The 21,240-nt window shown below is 35.3% G+C and overlaps 2 protein-coding genes across 2 annotated transcripts; one reads left to right on the top strand and one right to left on the bottom strand.

Moving 5' to 3' along the window:
- The first annotated feature begins 781 nt into the window (after nt 1–781).
- On the top strand, nt 782–5,566 carry sinhcafl (SIN3-HDAC complex associated factor, like). Its single transcript, XM_063013037.1, has 6 exons — nt 782–838; nt 3,239–3,378; nt 3,852–3,951; nt 4,038–4,152; nt 4,289–4,439; nt 4,776–5,566. The coding sequence occupies exons 2-6, from the start codon at nt 3,251–3,253 to the stop codon at nt 4,957–4,959; spliced, it is 678 nt and encodes a 225-aa protein (XP_062869107.1). The 5' UTR covers nt 782–838; nt 3,239–3,250; the 3' UTR covers nt 4,960–5,566.
- Nucleotides 5,567–8,373: 2,807 nt separating this feature from the next.
- On the bottom strand, nt 8,374–18,355 carry adgrg3 (adhesion G protein-coupled receptor G3). Its single transcript, XM_063013023.1, has 10 exons — nt 18,281–18,355; nt 16,856–16,993; nt 14,970–15,083; nt 13,797–13,857; nt 13,589–13,680; nt 12,581–12,699; nt 11,149–11,414; nt 10,953–11,043; nt 9,300–9,586; nt 8,374–9,185 (listed from the first exon to the last, which is right to left on the bottom strand). Exons 1-10 carry the CDS (start codon nt 18,353–18,355, stop codon nt 9,085–9,087), a joined length of 1,344 nt encoding a protein of 447 aa, XP_062869093.1. The 3' UTR covers nt 8,374–9,084.
- Between the last annotated feature and the right edge of the window lie 2,885 nt (nt 18,356–21,240).

Genomic DNA, 21,240 nt, shown 5'->3' with positions numbered 1-21,240 from the left:
AAGAACCGAGTACTCCGGCTTTCTCTCAACTCCCAAACATGCCAGCAGGTGGACTTGCTACTAAAAATTCCTTACATGTGTATGTAAGTCAGTGTTCAATCTGTGTTCACAAACGGATAGGCACCCATTCCTGTCTTGCATCCAGCGTCTTTAGGTACTTAATGGACCTCACCGGGATATCAATTCAGAGAACTAAGATAGTAGTAGACAGTAGAGGTGCTGGACTAGTAATCAGAAGGTTGTTGGTTCAAGTCCCACCACCAAATTTTCACTGTTGGGCCCAAATTGTGTTTAGTCATATTACGCAAGTTACTTTGGATGAAAATGTCTGCTGAATACTGCAAATGTAAATTAAAACACTGTCACTAAATCCTAACTATAAACTTTATATTTTAAGCAAATAAAACTGGATCTTTAAAATCTGCAACAGAACTTTGAGCCTGACCAAAAAGGCTGGCGTCGGTTTGTTTAAATACAAATGGGGGCGGGGAGAGAGAAATAACTGATTTCGCGCTCTTTTGGCCTACCGTCCAAAATAAACACGACGCGGGTTACGTTGAAGCAATGTCGTCTGGGAATGTGAGTCCTTTCGTTACTCCATTACAAGGCACTTTAGCGTACTTTTTCCTACATATCCCAGAAGTCAACATTCTTAAATAGAGCAATTTAGACCTCGTTGATTGGTTGGAGTTGGATTCAAACCGATGCACTGCCTCTCCTTATATGGAGTTCCTGTAGTATGTGTACGCTAATGCTTCTTCTCCGTTCATGTGTGTGGAGTGTAGTAGACATGCGCATTGCGTAGAAACAGAAAGGACGGAATTCAAAGTTTCTGACGGTAAGAGGTTTCATTCTCTGTGCAAAGTTGAATGTAAATTGGGTTTAAATTGCATTGACATATAATGTAATGTTTAGGGTTGTGTGAGTTTTAGGGGTTTGTGTGTAGTGGTGTTGGCTGTGCGTGTACACTGAGATTATTTACATTAACAATGGTAGCGCGTGAGTGTAAGCGCGGCATGGCTGCATGCTAACAAAAGCTGAGGGAAGATTTGGCGCTCTCCGTGGGTTCAAGTTGGAGTAAATGAGATACAGACGGTCGTTTAGACGTGTAACAAAACGAGTCAGTCTGTTAAGTGAACAAATAAATGCGCAAATGTTGTTAATATGGGTTTTGTGAGAAATGTTTGTATGTATGTTTAACAAAGAGGACCTTCCAGCCCGTTGTCTAGCACTTCAACAAACACTAGACGTGTTCGCTCTTATTACATTACTATTACGCGACGTTCACTGCTCTGAATCTCGGTGTTTGGTAACTTTATAGCAAACGTTACTCCAAACTAAGATGAAGTGTTTGTAACTAGTATAAAATATCAGTGAATGTTCTCTAGTAATATATGTACATCACGCACAAAGCGCGCCTTAACCTTGAATAGCTACTAACCATTCAGAAAGTAACTAACACAGCTCATGCATGGATAAAGAAATACAGCACATCAGTTAAAACGGTTTTCAAATGTAACTGTCCACACTGTATCTAGTTATGTTTGTTTTAAACCTACGTTTCTTTGACTTCTATACAGAACCTAAAATCACAGGATTTCGTGTCTTTTTTTTTTCTGTAAAGTTTGTAGTAATTATATGTATAATTACACAAGTCAGTGTGCTTTTTTTTTTCACCACTTAAATGACAATACAAGTTTGACCGCTCGTGTTGTGTCTATGAACAGTGAAACACAGTATAGCACAGTAATATGAATTCATTGCTTCGCTCACACGTTAAACTTTTACCAATAAAACTGTAAATTATTCCAGCCTAAACATCAATGGTTAATGACTTATTAGATACCAGAACTTGATGATTGTAACCAATATGGCTGAAGATCTAGTCATTAACAATGCGCGCCTTTATCCTGTGTAACCAAAACAATGTGTGGATACAAGCAGCCGCATGAATTCTGTACAATATCCAAACTACCTCAGGGTTTCATATTGCCTGCTTTCTCCATTACACTTTAGAATTATGCAAAGGTTTACCAAAATGTGATTTTTTTTAAAAAATTTTTTTTAATTTTTAATTTTTTTTTTTTTTTTTTTTAACAAAAATCTGGGAAAAATCAAATGACCCAGTCAGATGTAAACAATTCGAAATAACGTGCATATATGGCATTCCCCCCCATTCCCAAGCTGTATTAGATTTATCTTAGAGTAAAACTAGTCATAGCTCAGATTAGATATAATCTAATATTAAAATATTTCACTATTTTTACAGCTGATGAGGCCACATTTGTTTATTTCCCGTGCTTGGTTTACCTTATAGTAATTTATAGATGTCCTAAATATTGACAATTCTATAAATGAGCATAGTTTATTGTGTTTTGTTTATTTCTCTTTTTTTTTTTTCAAGTTATACATTGCTCTCTGAACTGCTTTGTTATAATTTTGCTTTAAAGTGCATTTAAATGTTTCACGTCTCCTCCTTGTGCCCTAAAGGTTGTAGAGATTTCTTTGACATAAAAAAAATCACTAGAAGGGCAATATTTTTGTGAAATCAAAAGTAGGTCATTGCTGCTGATGCATGTGATGCACTTGGACAAATGTTCCTCGCTCGGACAATGATGAATCCATTAATGGCAATTTAACAGCAGCTTTTTAAGTAGTTTTTTTTCTTAAGCACCTGCTTTTAGCAACAGCGACCGAGAATTTAACTTAATCTTTACAATTTACTGATATTTAAAAATAACATTTGAAATGTTACTGATTAAAATGACATCTTATTTATATACCATAATGATATTCCACAATGTGGACAAACCCGTTAATCTTTACAATTTACTGACATTTAAAAATAACATTTGAAATGTTACTGATTAAAATGACATCTTATTTATATACCATAATGATATTCCACAATGTGGACAAACCCGTTTTCCATTTACAGTTCTGACTTCCTTGTAGTTACTGAGCTTTAAGTGCTGCTGTGCATGTAAATGCATTCATTTTGTGTTCCTATATATCTGCAGCCAAAAAGTGTGCTGTGATTGTTTGCATTTATAGCGCAAGATTTACAAAAGATGGAGTTGCTAATTATGTCAAATTGTTAAACTATAACATAACTTTTCAATGCATAGATGTATTGATGCATAGAATCCTCAGGTGCAACCTAAGTACTCATACAGGTAAAAATGGCTTAACAGCAAAGCGCTTTAAACTAATTCCCTTTGTTTCAATTCACATACAGGTTCAACAAAAAATGTTTGGATTTCACAAATCCAAGATTTATCGCAGCCATGAAGGATGCTGCATATGCAAGACCAAGTCTTCCAGTTCCCGGTTTACAGACAGCAGCAGATACGAGGAAACTTTCCACCTCTGCTTTGGGTAAAGATGAAACTTTTTCTTGTGAACACAGGACAAACTATTCCAAGCATATCACATTTATTTGCTTAACATCTTGCAGAGTAGATACTGATACTGGAGAGAAAATGGTAATGAAGTGGATAAACATTTAACCAAATTCATATTACAGTTGTCTATAGAACTAGTTTAGTAGTCCAATTGCTTGTGTTAAACATAGGCAGTCAGTGACTTGAATAGTGACCATCTGTCTTGTTTGCAACAGTAATTCACAATGTTTACTGGCTTAGTCACAACTGGCTGCAACAAATAGAAGCCAAGGCAAAAGGAAGGTCCATGCTTAGTAACATACCTCTGGTGTAGAAGTGTGCCATGATCTCAAAACAAAAACATTAAAGGGCTTTTCGGACACATTTACTGCCTACTGTTTTAACATCTAATTGTAAAACTACTTTTTAACAAAGTTCTCTTGGTTTCTCTCATTCTTGTCCTGTTAGTTTATCTGAGGACAGAGTTGGAGATATCTGCAATGCCTGTGTACTGCTTGTAAAGCGATGGAAAAAGCTACCACATGGATCAAAGAAAAACTGGAGTCATGTAAGTATTCAGTTTTGTTATAAAAAGCTTTTTGTAAAAGTGTAAATGCATGACTTTATATTTTACTTTTATTTTGATTTTGTAAGGTGGTGGATGCAAGAGCAGGACCAGGATTTAAGTTGACAAAACCCAAAAAAATCAAAAACATTGATGGGAAGAGAAAAAGCAAGCTAAAGAAGCTGCATAAATTCAAACGGCAAAGTAAGTTGCTTTTAATTCTGGTTGCTTTAATTGTGATTATTACAAACTGATCACAGCTTCTGCTAAGTAGTATTATGCATGTATTTATGTTTAATGTCTTTCATAATTGTTTGTGGGTTTTTTTTTTGTTCTGTAGATTCTGATGCTCACAGCACTACATCGAGTATGTCTCCCTCTCAGTCTCCTAGTCACAGTAACCAGTCAGATGACTGCTCAGATGTTGAGACTAAGCAGAGGCGTCCATCCCCACCTGGCTACTCATTTCTTGACCTCTCCTATTGGAAAAGGTAATATTTACAGTAATTCACATGAGAAGACAAACAGTAAAAACTGCTGGAGCAACACTGCATTAACTGGCTGCATAATTGTTATAGAGAGTAGTAATGGGAAACTGAGTTTAAAATTTAGTTTATTTTTTGCATATATTATCCCTTTTGTTTGGATTAAATCTAATATATTAATCAGACTGAAAGGTTTGTGCTTATAATTGAACACTGTGCTCAGAGTAAACTTGCAATTATGTCATACTACTAAATTAAACTAAACTGATAACTCTAGACGGCTGGTAATTGGATCATTAATGTGCATGTAAAGACACTAATGCTGTTTGTCTGTATTTGCAGGCAGAAAGTGTGCTGTGGGATTATCTACAAAGGACGTTTCGGTGAGGTTATTATTGATCCTAGGCTGTTCAAGCCCTGCTGCAGTACCAAAAAGGCACCAGTGTTGACTGCCTCCACATCAGATTCTCCAAACACAAGCTCACTGCCCTCACCACTTACACAGGACTTAAAGGAGACTTGGTGATATGTTGCATCTCTTGAGCGTCTCCTCAAGGCTCATTCGCTTTGTCTCCAGTGGCAGACTCGTATCATTCCCAGTTCACTGTATGAATGCTGTTTTCATTACTTTTTTCATTTTGTACAGATATCCTTCTGTGAATGTTTATTATCATTTTTTTTAGAAAACAGAAAAAGAAAGAAAAATGTGGGCATTAGTAAACACTCATAGAATCATAATTTAGTTAACGGTTAAAATGTTACCCAGTTTTTGTTTTATTTTTATATATATTTTTGACAATGTAAAATATGAAATTGTGTTTTTGTAGTACTTGTAAATAATGTCAGTGCACCAAAAGCCTCCTAGTTTCTTTTGTGTATATTGAGTTGTTATAAAATGAAATCTGGCGTTTTGTTTCAAACATTGCTCGTTGTGTTAATTAAATGGTATGAATTTTAAAATCAGTAATACTGTACTACCAATCACTGACTGTCCGGTTGTATTGGTAGAGTAATATGATTTAGAATAAAGGATGGCAAGATTTGATGTTCACAGCTGGGTAAATAGTCAGCGTATGAACGCAGCAAAACTTTTTTTTTTTTGCATTAAAAACAAGTGATTGTTTTTTTTTCTTTTTTTGTCTCATGTATTATTTTTCATATAAAGGTATTCTTTGATGCGAACATACATAGTTTGTCTTTAAAGGACTAAACCCTTGGGTAACATTAATTTTAAGCAAGTAATGAAAAAGCATTTGCTGGTGTGCTTTGTATAAACACCAGTTATTGTTTCACTACACATCGGGTTTATGCTGCGAAAGAAAATCTCAATTTTATCAAGTGTGCTGAAATCTGCTAATATTATAAAGCATGCTTTTAAATTTTGTCCATGTCTAAAAGCTTAGCATCATGATAACTGCCATAACTTCTACTCAGAATTAAAAGCTAGTATTACATGATGTCAGTAAGATTCAGGGAAAATATTTACATGGTACATTTCCAGTGTCTGTTAGTGTGCCTTATAAGAGATTTAACTAATCATGAATTTGTAATTTATACTATTTATTTAAACATGTTTATACAATTGATGCTGTAAAGAGGTTTTGTGCACTTTTTATACAACTGGTTTTTATATTTGTATTTTTACTTCATTTTAATAAAACTTTGTATGAAAATTGTGTTAACTGTTGTAAGCATCCATTTGTTTTGTGAAAAATTAAGTCTGGACAGTGCTGATTCCTGACATCATAATGTGACCCAAATAACAACCTATACACTAAATAATCTATACAAAAATATTTCATATTGACTTGAAGATTTTATTTAGTTTTTTTGGTTTGCAGTTTGATCAAACCACACCCCCAGCCCCAGATGTGCTGCATTAAACAACCTGCACATTCTGCTCTTAATATATTTCTTATTTAACTGATGTTGCCTGTTTGTTTTACTTTTTTGTTTACTGTAACATGGTTTTGCAAAATTTATAGTAGCCATCTAAAACTTTTTGCAATGTTTGAATGTGTTTTTAACACTTCATTGTAAAAGCATTATTGTTATTCATTTCGAGACCTGCAACTGACTTTTAGAAGTTAGGAAGGTATTGACCTTACATTTTGTCTTAAAAGCAAGTAATTAAAACTAACAGTAAGGGTGGCACAGTAGGGGTAGCACTGTTGCCTCACAGCAAGAAGGTGTGGGTTCTGGGTTCTATCCTCTGGTGGGGTGGTCTGGGTCCTTTCTGTGTAGAGTTTGCATGTTCTCCCCATGTCTCTGTGGGTGTCTTCCGGGTGCTCTGGTTTCCTCCCACAGTCCAAAGACATGCAGTCAGGTTAACTGGAGAAACTTGTGAACTGATAAGTTTGAGTAACTACCATTTTTGTCATGAATGTAACCAAATTGTGTAAAACATGACGTTAAAGTCCTAATAAATAAATAAACTAACAATAATGGGTTTTTTTAATATAATTATTGTAACTTAATAGTATGTACCGTTTTACTACCCACCTTTAATCCCCATTCTTGCCATACCTGTACCATCACTTATAAACTCTGGGCAGCGGTACTGGAATGCAGGCTTAATGAGAGTAGGCGTGGCTACCTGGATACTCAGGATGCATCGAGCCAACCTCGTGTACATAATCACCTGTAAGTGAAAGCTAAAAGGCTTAAGCATTAGTGTTTGTGATGTTTTATGTAACGATTAATGTGTGCATGTGTGTCGTAGTTTTTAATTTGGTAATATTTAACGGGTTAAAAGCGCCTGTAATTAAAAAAGAGAATACATGACAGTGAATATGGGGCAGTTGTATCCTAGCGGTTATGGTACTGGACTAGTAATCAAACGGTCGCTGGTTTAATCTTCACTACTGCTAGATTGCTACTGTTGGGCCCTTAACCCACAACTACTTAGACTGTTTACTGTAAGTAACTGTAAGTCGCTTTTTTATATATACAAAAGCGTCTGCTAAATGACTAAAATGTAAATCTCTAGTGAAGTATAGCCGGATGTTAATGTATAGCCTAAATTCATAATAATATAAAAGTGCAAAAATCAGTCGAACATGTTCTTACTAAGCGACAAATTTTATATCATAATCTTGTTTAAATCAAAACAAAATCTCCAGTATTCTCCAGACAGGTAGAAACAAATTAAAGCAGCACTTTGTAAACAGAAATGATGGTAGCTAGGAAGTAATTTGTTAGTTATGTTGACCTTCCAACTTTTCTTTACAAGTTCATATGAAGAACACACAGAACTATGTTATGACCAACATCTGCCACGTTTAAAATACGTAAATGTTAGCTGTTATATGCACAACTTTAATAGCCTACAACTAGATTGCTAGGTTATCGTGGTATAGAGATCTAAACTAATGCCCAAATAATCTAATCTATAATAACAAACGTAATATTTTACAAATTGTATTAAATAATAAGTTGAATTTGCGTTTGTATAAAAAGGTAATTTTTGAGCTAGGCTTTATAATGGTTTTACTCACGTACTGTCAAAGGTTTTCCACAAGGGGGCGATATGACCTCTAAAATTAATGTGTGCAGCTTTTTAGGCACACTTGCATTTTATAATACATTCATTGCTAACTTTTAGTGAGAGTTAGCCTACAGTAAAACCATTAAAGTTTTACACAAAATAAAAAAACCATTAAAAAACATGAACAAGAAATAAACGTATCTCAATATTCACATTAGGGTAGTCAATACCAGTAAAATTCTAGTATGTTCTACACCAGTGCAATACCACAGCAATAGCATATCATTAGGTACAATCGTTTATTAATTATTAAAATTAGCACTATTAACAAAACATTAGCAAAAGCAAATAATAGGACACATACTATAAATTGTCATTATATTATTCAGTGCTTTATATGATTGCTTTTACTGTATATGGTCATGAGAAAAAAAAAGTACACCAGTTCTTGACTTGGTATGAGCAGATCGCTACATCTTTACTTTTATAAAAAAAAAAGAATCTATTTACATTCATAAATATGCCATTTGAAAGTGCCCTTGTGTTTTACTGTCACCCTTTATGGTGGTACGCCAACTGCTAATAATCAGTGTCAGTACTGCGATTTTATCTACTTCCTCAATTTACTTTTCTGTGACTAAATGATAGTAACACTTACCTAAATTTTTGGGTTTTTTTTTAAGTTAGAGTTCTTTAAATGTAAGTAGTTTATTGGGTTTACAATATGGTGACTAAAATATACATAAAGACATTTGGTGGTGTTGAAGTTACTTTACTAGTGGTGTTGTTTTACTTTGTGTCAGTTAATGGGAGTGAATATGATCGACTATAACCACCAACCTATTTTGTGGCCATATGTTTAGAGCATTTAGAAAGCACATAGAAAAGTGGTCACTTACAAAGAAAACTCAAAGTGTCATGTTTTGTCACCTATCTGAAATTTGTCTTTAACAATAATCCATAATCCATGATTTTTTTAATGCCCAATGTTTTAAAAATAAAAGCAGCTATTTGTTTGTTAGCCATCTAAAATAATCTGATTATTTTTTACAATGATATAATTTTTATTGATACAATTTTTTTATTGTATAGATTGTTCTGTAAAAAGTCCCCAGTTTATGCAATTCAGTTTAATCCATGGTGGTACAGTGCTGTGTGCCTGGATCATGAGCTGAGATTACTCATGGATATGTTTTTAGATGATTTCTGTTCTTCATGAATTGACTTACAGGTGATTGATAGGAACCACAGGAACATAAAGACACCTGGTAGATTAAACAGAAAAAAAACATATTTCTCACTGAAATACTACTACACATACCTGGAAGAGTTTTGAAGTGAAAACAAATCAACACAGTAATAGCACACAGAACACTTACCTTGCAAGCTGTTCAGGATAGTGAAAAGGTAAATTGCTGGTAGACTCAGTGGTCCATGTGTGCAAAATGCCAGACTCCATGAAAGCCCCAAAACACTGCTGAGCCCCAGCACAGTAACCCAGTCTTTCCACATTCTTCTCATTTTGAAGCCTCTCTGGACACCCCGCAATCTCAGCTGCCACATCTTCACCATCATTACAATCAGTATCGCTGCATTAAAGAGTAGAACCAGCGCCAAAAAACCATTCACTGACACGTATTTCACAGTTGTCGTGTTAATCCAGCAGCTGCACAGACAGAAAAAAGTAAAACATTATTTTAGTGATGATATGAGCCACAAGGTTGAGATGTCTAGAAGTCTATTTACATGCACACTATATTATAATAAGAAATTTGTAGTCGAATTGTTTCAGTTATTTACTAAAGAGCATAGTCTGGTTTTTAAAACTGGAGAAAATAAGCCACTTGGATTTTAATATAGTATTTTAATGATTCATTGCATGTCAGCTGCTTTATCTGATTTCAACCAGCACTTGCACCAGGCCCCATCTAAATACATTGTTCCATGAGAAACTTACATGTTCCTCTGTTTTGCATTATCATGGTCTCCTAAACTTACACCACATCAGATAACTATAGAAATTAGTCTTTCACATTGCTGTGGAAAGAACCTGAGGAAGCTCTGTGGAAAGATTTTTCTTTACATAATTGTTTTGAATCAGCCACATTGGATGGCTTTCAAGCTTTCATTGCCTATTTATGGACCACAGCATTCAAAGATAGTCATGTTCTTGTGATTTGGATTGTTGTTTTGTTGCATAAGCCAATTGTGTTTGAGCTTCAAATCATAGACTGATGACTGGACATTCTCTTTCGAGATTTTTTGGTTAAAAAATCAGAATTCATGATCCTCTCAGTTATATTGTCACCCAGACCTGAAGCAGCAAAGAATTCACTGTCTGACTGTTGATGCTTTTATTGTGGAATACTATTAGTTTTTTTCTAGATGAAACAAGACATATGTCTCTCAAAATGTTCCAACTTTTACTCATAAGTCCACAGAACAAGTCCAAGGGTTTTTTAGCAAATGCCAAGTCTTTACACTCCCCTTGGTTATTAGTGGAGTTTGGCCAACATTTGCCCTGTCAGTTTTAACTGTCAGTTAAAGTTAGTTATTTGGTTGATTAAGTAACTTATGCTGTGATTATTTTTCTACATAAAGCCAGTAAGTTTCATAAATAAAAAGTAAGTATTTTTGTTTATCTAGGTTGGCTTTGTCCAGTATTTAAATTTATATAAGACTCAGATTGTTAAGCCGAATGACATTATGTATTACTTTCCACAGTAAAATAAATCCCACAATAAACTTGGATGGACAAAGCCTAATAACAAATGATGGCATCCCAATTATACTGTCCCTTGTAACTGTAAGAAAATTCTGAACAAGTAGCTGTTAGGTTTTTACTAGTTAGGTCTATACTGTCTGTATACCTCACTACCAGATAATAAACCGCTTCACCAGAGGTGGTCATGTCACCCATACTGAAAATCTGCTAACTGACTCATGTAGACTCTGATGTTTCCCATAATCAGATTTTTCTTTGCCAAAATCAGCAGATAAAACACAAAGTGATTAGAGAGTGCATGTCTTACAGATTTGTTGTTTTGTTGGCACTGTCTGTGAGGGTATATTTGCCATATTCACCAACCATTCCACAGATCATCACTGTAATTATAGGTGCACCTATAGAAAGAGAGAACAGTTTGGTAACTTGTTCCTTAATAAATCCACTGTATTTAATTTAATCTAACTTTGAAATGTCATGATTGGCTTTGATTTTGAACTCACCCCAGCCCACCAGACTCAGTTTAAGAAGGTATCTTCTGATGTAGATGTTAAAGACTCGTACTAGTAGTAGGTACAAGTGGAATCCTTCAATGGCAGTCCATGTGAAAGTGGTTAACAGGGCCCAGTGTAGTATGAGCCCAAGAACCTGGCACAATACTTTTTCTGCTTCAGACCAAAAGGCACTAGCCAGGAAGAACAGATGCAGAAGGAACAGCGAACCAGACAGCTGTACATGAATGACAACAGAGTGATCAGTCTTCTTTTTTCTGTAAAAACAAAACATAGGCCGGATTAGCCACAAATATGCTGTACACAGACTGTCTAATACACTAAATTGCCAAAAGTATGTGGACATTATGTATGTTGACCATCAGATTGTTAGACATTCTATTTCAAAACCTTTAAAAATATATACTTGTATCTGTGGAAATTAGTCAGAAGAGCTTTCGTGAGATCAGGAACTAAGACAATCAAGCATTGCATAATTCAACCCTAGTGGTGTTCAGATTAAGGTCAGGGCTTATACTTATAGTTCCTCTCAAGGTTTCTTTCTTTAATATTAAGAGAGTTTTTTCTTGCAACTGTTGCCATCGGTTTGCTTACCAGGGTTTTTTGGTCTGTCAGTCATGGATTCTGTAAAGTGGCTTTGAGACAATAACATTTGACTTGACTATGGAAATAGTAATTTAGTCATATGTATAATATGTTTAATGTATGGTGTGTAAACAGTTTACCTTGTTCTGCCTGCATTAGTGGGAATAAATCCAAAATTAATCAATGGTCAATAGAAAAACTTGTACTGTGTACTTGTACTGAGTCAGTTCAGGAATACAGTCTGTTCTGATCAGTGTCAGGTACAGATGACATGGTATAGAAACATAATCTAATTTAAACAGTAAGTTGGAATTAAACACAAAATCTTGCAGTGCATGGTTTGCCATGTGCTTGATTAAATTTTGTCCATATGACAAGAGGTTGGACAGTATAACACAAGTCCTGTTCTTAAAGATGTTTAGACGTTAATTGCAAACAATGTTGTAGTTTATTCCAGATGTGTTCAGCATGATTTAAAACAGGACTCTCGATCGAACCCAGGACCTTCTTGCTGTGAGGCGACAGTGCTACCCACTGAGCCACCCCACACAAAACACAGTCATGCTAAATAGGAAATGGCTATTTGCAAACTTTATTTAAGATACCTAATTTATTTCAAAAAGTATCTTAAAATCGACTGTTTATTAGCTTTTACCCTTTTTCACCCAATCCAGTCGTGTCCAGTTGGAACTTATCTCTCTCTCGTCACTGTGGCCACCCCAACCCCTGATCAAGGAGATCTGAGGCTATAACAGGTCTTTGTTTTCAACTCATTAACAATCAGAACTGAAAACTACATTTGCTTGCAGAATTCAAAGTAGTTTTTTTGATCTCTTACCTCTGGCATAAAAACATCAGAATTGTGATGGCAGTGAACAGCACAGACAAGGAAGACCCGATGTATGTGATATATTCCAGGCGCTGAACATCAGCATAGTCTTGTACACTTCCAGGACTCTGTCATAAATTACCATTGTAACAACAAGCAAAAAAGCAGAAGCAGAATAATTTAGAAATAACTTCTGTTTAAAAATAGCAATTACAACAATTGTTATTTAAATAAATGTTGTTTTTGTATTAATGGATTTATTGTTCTGATATTAGATTTGGACATTTTATATAGTATAATTATCAAGAAAAAGCAAAATGTACTACTTCTACTGCTACTAATGATAATGTTATATTATTAACAACAACAGTAATAATAATATTAAGGGGTGGCACAGTGGCACAGTGGCTCAGTGGGTAGCACTGTCGCCTCACATCAAGAAGGTCCTGGGTTCGGGTCACCAGGCGGTTTCTGTGTGCAGTTTGTTTTCCTTTGTCTGTGTGGGTTTCCTCCAGGAGATCCGGTTTCCTCCCACAATCCAAAGATATGCGAGTGAGGTTTGACATTAAAGACTAACTGATGAATCTTGTGTTTTCAGTAACTACCTCTCCAGTCATAAATGTAACCAAAGTGTGTAAATTATAATATTAAAATCCTAATAAGTAAATAATAATAATAATGATCATAATATTTCACATTTTAATCATCATATCATATCATATCATATCATACCACTTTTGATACGATAGGTGCCCTATCATAATTTTAAATGTTTTGTATGACTGTGTAACCTTTTAAAAGTGAAATTTCCTTATTGCACTAACTGACATTTTTCATGTTTTGGAAAGCATAACAAAATTTTATTGTAATGCATCAAGTATTTACATGTAGTTAATATAGAAACAAAGTATTTGCAAAATTATGTATTGTAAAGAAAAAATAAGACATGTAATACATGTAATTGGGCTACATACAAAAATATACATTGTATTATGCTAAATGTAAGTATTTACTCACAATAAGCACTGCAAAGAAACTAAGGTGATTGCAACTGCAGACGAAATGTGTGTCGTTCTTGGAAGTGCTACATCCCTCACTGCTCCACTTACCTGATGATCATAAAAAAAGATTGACATTAAAACCACCTAAAATTCCACTGAACCACCAAACACAACCTACTGTTACGACAAGGAATGTTGAATGTTAATGTTGAAAAAAAAAAAACCTTGGGAATCTTTGGCATTATCATTAGGGAGCTTCCAGAAGACACATCTCGCTCGCCCAGTCTGCAACACATGAATGTTTTTTTTGTTAAACTTTACCAAGCATTGCTATTCCTAGGGCTACCTGGCACCCACATTCCATTCCCACCAGGATCTCATGGCCTTGTAATTACTAAAGATGTTCAGAAGGCAATACATTTAAAAAATAAGATTGCAAAACTGATTCATTCCTTTCTATTTCATTTCAAATGTAGCCGATCTAGTTTGTATTGTGGACAATGATTGAAGTAGCTTAAATGTGTAAATTTCATATCCCTGAATGTTTCCATTATCAGATTACTCATAGTGGTCTATTTTCCAAGGTCAGGAAAAAAAAACCCAAAGGTCACCTTTATAATCAAGAACAAACAGAACAGGTTTTCCATTTATTAGAAGATGCTGAAACTCAAGTCTCACTATCTACTATCAAGTAAGCTTTACATAGCCAGCTCTTAGAGGTTGGCATACAAAAATAGGTTCATGCTCTAAAATCTGCACCTGAATGCCTAATTAAATCTTGTTAATGATCACATAGACAAAGAGTCTTTCAAACAGTTTTGTGTTTAGATAAAATGAACATATTATGTTAATGTAGCTGTTACTTAGTCACAATGACCAGAAGTATGTTTGGGGAAGAAAAGGCTAGGCATTTAAACCAAACAACAAGCATAACAAGCAGGTTGAAACTCTGATGGAAAACACATGTGAACCGGTCAAGGAATGGCAAAATCAGGCCAAACTTAAGCTTTCAGAATGTCTTTCCAAAAGTCCAGACCTCAGATCTATTCAAAATAAAGTAAATTCCGACACATTTTGCCAAATTAAGTGACCCTGGGCTACAAAGTCAACTGATAAGACATTTATAATGTAAGCTAAATTTTTGCCAGCTTGACATCAACATTGACAAAAGCAATTTTTATCTTATGGGTGTTATAATTTTCGCAAGTTGATGTCATTTGTCTTGAAGAGCTTGTATAGGTGTCACATGGCCCTATAAACAAAATCCTTAACTAAATCCCCCCCCCACACACACAATTTTACCATAATCACTCCAGTAAGTTTACAGTAATCTATGCTTACTTTATAAACTGTATTGCTGACATCATTAAACTTCCTACCTTTGGTTTTCTGCCTACCTTATTAGTCTTTACAAACAGGATTTGAACTGAATCGGAAAGATTGTGGACATCTTGTACACCCAGCCACACACCCAGAACCTTGTCTTGAACAATTCCATGAACAGAACGTGCCTATACAACAGCAGGAAGAATAGTAGATGTTACACAATCCTAGCATGAAATTAATTATCAATCAAAACTTTGGCTGCTGCAATATGTTCAAATCCATTGAGAGACCGTATGATCAGGGTTGCCAGAAATGGGTGACATAACCTCAACAAAAAGGACCTCTCAACCATTCCCAACAACACGGCTTTGGCTGATTTAAACCTGGTATTAAATGCTAAGAACATTAGTCTAATAGTCTAATATACAGGGGTTGGACAAAATAACTGAAACACCTGTCATTTTAGTGTGGGAGGTTTCATGGCTAAATTGGACCAGTCTGGTGGCCAATCTTCATTAATTGCATATTGCACCAGTAAGAGCAGAGTGTGAAGGTTCAATTAGCAGGGTAAGAGCACAGTTTTGCTCAAAATATTGCAATGCACACAACATTATGGATGACATACCAGAGTTCAAAAGAGGACAAATTTTTGGTGCACGTCTTGCTGGCGCATCTGTGACCAAGACAGCAAGTCTTTGTGATGTATCAAGAGCCACGGTATCCAGGGTAATGTCAGCATACCACCAAGAAGGACAAACCACATCCAACAGGATTAACTGTGGACGCAAGAGGAAGCTGTCTGAAAGGGATGTTCGGGTGCTAACCCGGATTGTATCCAAAAAACATAAAACCACGGCTGCCCAAATCACGGCAGAATTAAATGTGCACCTCAACTCTCCTGTTTCCACCAGAACTGTCCGTCGGGAGCTCCACAGGGTCAATATACACGGCCGGGCTGCTATAGCCAAACGTTTGGTCACTCGTGCCGATGCCAAACGTCGGTTTCAATGGTGCAAGGAGCGCAAATCTTGGGCTGTGGACAATGTGAAACATGTATTGTTCTCTGATGAGTCCACCTTTACTGTTTTCCCCACATCCGGGAGAGTTACGGTGTGGAGAAGCCCCAAAGAAGCGTACCACCCAGACTGTTGCATGCCCAGAGTGAAGCATGGGGGTGGATCAGTGATGGTTTGGGCTGCCATATCATGGCATTCCCTTGGCCCAATACTTGTGCTAGATGGGCGCGTCACTGCCAAGGACTACCGAACCATTCTGGAGGACCATGTGCATCCAATGGCGGTGCCATGTATCAGGATGACAATGCACCAATACACACAGCAAGACTGGTGAAAGATTGGTTTGATGAACATGAAAGTGAAGTTGAACATCTCCCATGGCCTGCACAGTCACCAGATCTAAATATTATTGAGCCACTTTGGGGTGTTTTGGAGAAGCGAGTCAGGAAACGTTTTCCTCCACCAGCATCACGTAGTGACCTGGCCACTATCCTGCAAGAAGAATGGCTTAAAATCCCTCTGACCACTGTGCAGGACTTGTATATGTCATTTCCAAGACGAATTGACGCTGTATTGGCCGCAAAAGGAGGCCCTACACCATACTAATAAATTATTGTGGTCTAAAACCAGGTGTTTCAGTTATTTTGTCCAACCCCTGTAAGTCCAGGTCTGTGTGTGTCTAATAACTTTACACATTATGTATAAAAATGTTGAAACTGAGTATTGTATAGTGACTAAACATTTTTGCAGACATGGCGTCCACTTTCAGATTCCAATACAGCATATAAAATGTGGGCCAGTATTAACTGTGAAACCGGTATGTTATTTCTACTATTTTGTTTTGATGTAGTGCAATTCTTCTTTAGGATTTTGAAATACAGTAGCCAAACAGTAGTGAACACTACAATAAATGTGTTATTAACAAGAGATGGGGAACCAACCTGGAAAAAGCTGTTATCTAGCACAGATATGGTCAGGGGCACCTCATTACCAATACTTTCCGACTGCACCCCACTGCTTTTCACTAAGGCTTCTGAAGGAATATGGATTACGTGTCCATAAGAGGTGTCCACTCTGGCCTGCAAAAGCAATTGAGACATTTTAGCATCTTTTGTTTAGGCATATTTTATAAACCAGGTTAGGGATCTGTTACATTAATGACAATGCAGTAGCCTCTTCTATGACCATAAAAAGCAGTAGCATGCTTTGTAATACTGGAAAAATAAGTGGGGTCTTTTATTATAGTGAAAAAGTAGTGAGAAGTTTTTTATTGTAGTAAAAAGTGGCAGGATCCTTAATAATACTAAAGAATCTGTTGGAATATTGTTATAGTGAAAAAATTTAATTTTACTATATAAAAATCAGGTTTTAATAGTAGTAAAAAGTAATAGGAGAGAAGTTTTATGTTTTTCTGTAATATTACAGAAGAGTGTTTTATAAGGATTAGGATTGTGTTTAAAATGAAATCAGTTTAATACAGAAAGATCTGATAGTTATTAGCAATGAAAAAGCAGTATGTTTAATAGTTAATAGTAATGAAAAAGCAGTATGTTTAATAGTTAATAGTAATGAAAAAGCAGTATGTTAAATATGTGAAAACAAATAGGGTGGTATGTTTTATAATACTGAAAAAATAGTGGGATGTTTATACTCATTTAAAAAGGCAGTAGAATCTTTCGTAATAATTTAAATCAGTCGAATATTTTTGTAAGTAGAATGCACAACCTTTCAGATGATTATCTAAAGGTCTACCCACTAGTCTACCAATTTGACAAATTTAACATATGACAAAGTTCAAATAAACCTAACCACAACATTATGTCACGTAGCTTTCCGGCAGACTAGTTGACAAAAAAAAAAAGAATAGCTCATGTGACACCAAACATGCGGTCGGTTTAAGTTGCAGAAGTGAAAAAAAAGCCTTTTAATTGCAAAAACAAACTCAGTTTACAAGGAATTTGTAAGATGTCTCTTTAAAGACTATTCAATAAAGACTCAAAGTGTTGTGCTTTAATGAGACTAAACTTCTAATCAGTATGTGAGGTGCACACCTGACAAAGCTGATCAGCTAGGTAGCACCCTGGTGAGGACCAATGATGAAATATTGCACAGCACAGGACAAAAATATTTTGATGAAAAACCTGATTCTTACTGCCAGAAAGCACAAACTGAAAAGAAAACTATCAGCAAAGCAGTGGTATCAGCTACAGCATAATGGTGTGACGTGACCCAAACTGATGTTCCTAAGTGGCCCAATTAGAGTCCTGATCATTTTAATCTAAAAAATTAAAGAAAATTTCCTGCTTTTAAAAATGTTATCAAAAATGGTTAATAAATCTATTTAAAGGCAATTCATATATTCTTACCACATCAGAAGAATTAACGATTCGCAAGTACAAGTCTGGGCTTATGTAACGACCTTTTCTTGTACAGTTTCTCATGTTGCTTTCAAGACACCTGTAAAAAATGTTTACCATTACGTTATACACCATGAACTACATACTGTTTATGTTTCTAATGTTTATTTATATACATTATAAGAGTTAGTAATTTGCTGGTGTGAGGAAACCTGGAATATCAGGAGGAACCCCATGTAGACACTGTCTACACATGTAGAGAACATGCCAATTTCTATACGGAAAGTAACAGGAGGCAAGTATTAAATGCAGGTATTAAAGCACCCTGAAACTGAAAGGCACCAACACAGCCTGCTGTGCCACTGTTTCGACAGACTATGTCTTTGGTGTAAAGATAAGATAAGATTTTAGGTTATCTGGATCCTCTGGCCTTCCCTGGGTAAGTAAATAGGTGTGTATTGTTGTATATAAACTGCACAGACACGCTGTGAATTGGTAACATAAGATAAATGAGTATTAGGTATTAACACAAAATCAGGTCCATAACTAAATACACTGATCGGCCTTAACATTAAAACCACCTCCTTGTTTCTACGCTCACTGTCCATTTTATCAGCTCCACTTACCATATAGAAGCACATTGTGGTTCCATAATTACTGACTGTAGTCCATCTGTTTCTCTACATGCTTTGTTATCCCCCTCTCATGCTTTTCTTAAATGGTCAGGACCCCCACAGGACCACCACAGAGCAGGTTTTGTTTAGGTGGTGGATCATTCTCAGCACTGCAGTGACACTGACATGGTGGTGGTGTGTTAGTGTGTGTTGTGCTTGCACGTCAGTGTCACTGCACTGCTAAGAATGATCCACCACCCAAATAATACCTGCTCTGTAGTGGTCCTGGGAGTTTCCTGACCATTGAAGAACAGCATGAAAGGGGGCTAACAAAGCATGCAGAGAAACAGATACAGTCAGTAATTGTAGAACTACAAAGTGCTTCTATATGGTAAGTGGAGCTGATAAAATGGACACTGAGTGTAGAAACAAGGAGGTGGTTTTAATGTTATGGTTCATCTGTGTATGTACCTCTTTTTATATTTATGCATTTTAAAAACTTACCGAGGCATATTGACATCTGTTCTTTGACAATGCTGCTGAACTTTTGAACACTCCATGCCTGACAAGAATAAATGTTTAAAAGAACAGCCATCTTTCTTACTTCAATCATTTTAGTTTCAGTGTGAGATAATATATGCTAATCAAGCATATACTTTTGGTTAAGATTTTTTAATAAAAACTATCTTTACCAGGTGAGCCCATGATACTGAAGTAAATTGTATCATAAAAACCTTAATGTATTTATTTATTAAGGACAGCCAATGATTCATTGTCATTATCGTCAAATTATCTCCATTTAACACATTTTGCTGTGACCTGCCATTTTCTTATTTTAAGCATATAAAAAGACTTTTTTTTCTAACAGAACATCTATATTTTATAGTCAAATAAAGACATATACTTTTAGACAAGAATTTAAAGAAATTTCCTACCTTGAGCCACTGCCATAGATGAAAATAAACAAATAATAAGCAAACAACTCTGCATGTCTTCGTCTAGCACATGTAACCCCCTTTAAACTGTACTTGTACCTGTGGGTTTTTTTTTTTCTAAACAGGAAGACAGCTTTCATACACGTGATGTATATTTAAAGATGGTGCCTTTCTACCTACTTCGCACAGAACTACAAAAATACGTGAGTACAGTGGTGAACTAAGGTTTAAAGTATAGCAGATATAAAAGCAGAATTATTTTGAGGAACAAAGACACAGGAAGTATCCAAACATGTTGCCTACGAAACCCTTGCACATAAATGAACACTGGTGCAATGTCACACAGGGCTGACACTGGGTTACATCTATTTATTTATATAATTCTGACTAAATAACTACACTAACATGTTTCAGTTCATCTAATTGCAATAATTCTTACACACTTCAAGCAGTGGCATTACATTACTGTTGTTACTGTAGCCACTAGATATAAGTTGAACTGCTAAATATCTTAAAATATGTCTTATATGCTGATTTAAGAAGATCAAAAAAAAAAAATTTGAAGTTAAAAATTGTCATCATTATTTCTGTTGATATTTCATTTGTGGCATGGCAGATCTTTCAAACAACCAGTCAGTTAGATTCATAATTTTTTCACGGTCATAGTAAAATATTATACAGGTACATTTCCTTCTTGTGACCTGGAAGAATATTTGAATAAGTGTGTGCTTATTTGTAGAAGTTGGAACTTCCATAATTTTAAATGTTTTGTAATTAAATGTTTTATTTTTGGAGCAGCCTTTAGAGTTTATAACTCATATAAATGAGTTTTCTTGTAATCAATCCTAAAGCTAATAATTGTAAACTTTACCAGTGGTGTTTGGTGTACATTTACTTTATTACATACACAGTACATTCATAGTAATATATGTGCTATACAGGATTATACAGCCGTGGACATTACCTAACATGACAGTCATGTATATCTGCCTAAGTTCCCCTTTTATGGTTTCCTAAAAATGATTTAATGGCTTTACATTTATTTCATGCCTTACAATGAACAATGAACAAAAAAACATGTCTACTTTATTTTCTAAACCTCAAGCTCTGAACATGACTATTTTTAACATTAAATGAACAATAATTACCTCTACATATTTAAAGGCAAGTAAAATGTACATACACAGTTCTTAAATGAATAATAATGTAATATTAATAATAATAATATTTATAACAATAAATAATACAGACATTACCTCACACAAAAAATACAATGTTTTCTACACAGTGTTTTTCTTATTATTCACAGATTATTCACAGAGATTCTTAAATTGTATTGTAAAAAATGATACAATCTTTCTTTATAATACACATTTATAGAATTTACCATACAAAACAAAACTCAAAAAGTGAACCCATC

This window comes from Trichomycterus rosablanca, chromosome 17 (assembly GCF_030014385.1).
Source record: "Trichomycterus rosablanca isolate fTriRos1 chromosome 17, fTriRos1.hap1, whole genome shotgun sequence".
NCBI classification, from domain to species: domain Eukaryota; kingdom Metazoa; phylum Chordata; class Actinopteri; order Siluriformes; family Trichomycteridae; genus Trichomycterus; species Trichomycterus rosablanca.
This window is presented reverse-complemented; position numbering and strand designations above follow the sequence as displayed.